Here is a 2,345-nt window from a genome sequence, read left to right as displayed (position 1 = left end):
AAGTAATTACACTTGAAGAATAATCCAACCCCACTATCTCCCAGGAAACAAATCAGTGAACTCTAAGCCAAGAAATCAAGTATCCATATATATCTTCATCTTCTGCAAGCTTATCAAGCACATAGAACTCGCAAAACCTTAAGAAAATACAAACACAAAAAATGTTTAACTCTTGGCATGTCATCTCATGTTTTCTCTTCATTAGTATTATCCTCAAAGTTTGCTTAGCAGACAACGACAACCTCCATGATATCTGCCCTGCAGCCACCCCAACTTCAAAAACTTGTGACGCTGCGACTTTCATCAACGGCCTTCCTTGCAAGGACCCAGCAAATATAACAGCCTCCGATTTCAAAACCTCATACCTCAAACATCGTGGGGATACCTTTAACTTCCTCCTATCCTCTACAAACATAGTGACTGCAGCTGAATTCCCGGGCCTTAACACCCTGGGCCTCGGATTGGCCCGGACAGATTTGGAGGTAGATGGTATAGTGACCCCACACTCTCACCCTAGGGCTGCAGAGATACTCTTTGTAAGCAAAGGAGTTGTGACAGTCGGGTTTATTGACACCAGTAACCAGGTGTTTCAGAAGGTTCTAAGAGAAGGTGACGTGTTCATCATCCCAAAGAGTATGCTTCATTTCTGTTTCAACGTTGGATATGAGTTTGCCACCATTTTCTCTGTCCTCAACAGCCAAAATCCAGGTCTAATTGACATATCAGGTGCCGTGTTTGGTTCTAGCTCTGAGGCGGCCACAAAGATGAAGGAAAGAGTTGTATCTCTTTCTTCTCTAAACAAGGCTGATGCCACCAGCTCCCAAACAACATTTTCACACCAACATACAGAATTATAAGATGGGTTTAATTGCTTTGAATTTTCGTCATCTTGCTTTTCTTTTCCGGGGTGTGCTTGCGTGAAAGTGAGCAACTCCAAATGTAAAGTTAAATTATGACTTGATATTGTATGGTTGCATCTTCATGCCTAATTAGTAATTACATTCTTTTTCAGATATAAGAGAAGGTCACGAAATTTTTACTATACTGTTTCTTCTATACTAATTCAACATTCTCCAACTTATGGAAAGCAACGGTCCAACTCTGGTAAGAATATCTAAATAGGGGTTGATGTGCAGTCACATATTCCCTAAAAGGCTTGGTGAAACAGCTAGAAATTCTCCTTTACCCTCAAAACCTCAAGTAGGGGCATGTTGTGGTTAATTCGATCAAAAGACTCAGTTTCTTTTTCCTAAATAAGAGTCATTCTCCTTGTACAGGAAAAATGTTCAACCATAAGCGCATATACTAAGCGCTATGGATCTTTCCATGACAAAGAGCTCCATGCATTATGGTTACAACAAAGTATAATCCTTAATTTGGTAGAACGTTCAACACTTTAGATTCCACCAGTGAGTTTCAACAACTTCATCTAATCCTTCTAATGTGGATCTTTGAAGATCAATAATCATAAACTTCATCCAACAGGACAAACACTCTTAAATACTAGTGAAAACAACAGAGTGGAGGTTGCCTTCTCAATCAGAAAGCCTCTCTAAACTTTGTTTTTTCCCTAATAGAAAGTTCTCTCACAACAGTCCCCCTACCCCTCTCACAACAGCCAAAAAACACTAAAACATTGAAAATTTCGCAAACTAGGGAGTGGGGAGAAACAGAAGAAGCATAGTCACCAATCAGTTTTTTTTTTAAGCAGACACATAGGTTATGTTTTCTTCGCTAGGTCAAGTCTTGTCTAATTTTTCTAGTTTCGGGTCTGCTCTGATTCTTCTGGGTCAGGACTGGTCTGAAATTTTCTCGTTTGGTCTGGGCTGAATGTTTCTTGTGAACACTTTTTTGCCTTTTCTGGCTGGTCTGAAATTTTCTTATGGACTGGATTGGTTTGGTCGGATTTTAACAAGAATAAGTAAGAATAAGGTGAAGAGAACATAGCCTAAGGCTTACATCCACCACTCAAATAACGCAGTTCTAATCCTTTAACTCCAAGCTCCAAAGATGACCAATAGTTAACAACCACAATCATCAATAATAATGGAACCCACCTGACAAGGCATGGGAGATCATGTTGCACTCAGTCTTAAACTTAGCTAATCAAGAGTTCAAGACTACCAGAGGTCTGTTCTTCCTAAAGATTTGCAGAGAGTAATATTTTGGAGAGTTTAAAGGCCCTAAAGGAGATATATTTATGAAATTCATAAGTAATTAATTTAAATAAAAGCGACCAACTACTCCCATAAGCAATAAGAACATCTCCATTCAAGAATTTCAACTAACTTGTCTTATTTAGAAATGAATTAACATTAAAGGCCAAAGCCATATGTACAGCAATG

At 38.9% G+C, this 2,345-nt stretch overlaps 1 protein-coding gene across 1 annotated transcript; it reads left to right on the top strand.

Annotated features, from left to right (window-relative positions):
* The first annotated feature begins 98 nt into the window (after positions 1-98).
* Positions 99-1,042, top strand: LOC110802328 (germin-like protein subfamily 3 member 4). Its single transcript, XM_022007776.2, has one exon. It carries the CDS (start codon positions 162-164, stop codon positions 855-857), a length of 696 nt encoding a protein of 231 aa, XP_021863468.1. The 5' UTR covers positions 99-161; the 3' UTR covers positions 858-1,042.
* The last annotated feature ends 1,303 nt before the right edge of the window (positions 1,043-2,345 follow it).

The sequence above is a fragment of the Spinacia oleracea genome, chromosome 1 (genome assembly GCF_020520425.1).
Source record: "Spinacia oleracea cultivar Varoflay chromosome 1, BTI_SOV_V1, whole genome shotgun sequence".
In the NCBI taxonomy this organism is placed as follows: domain Eukaryota; kingdom Viridiplantae; phylum Streptophyta; class Magnoliopsida; order Caryophyllales; family Amaranthaceae; genus Spinacia; species Spinacia oleracea.
Note: the sequence above shows the minus strand (reverse complement) of the source record. Positions and strands in the feature narration are given on the sequence as shown.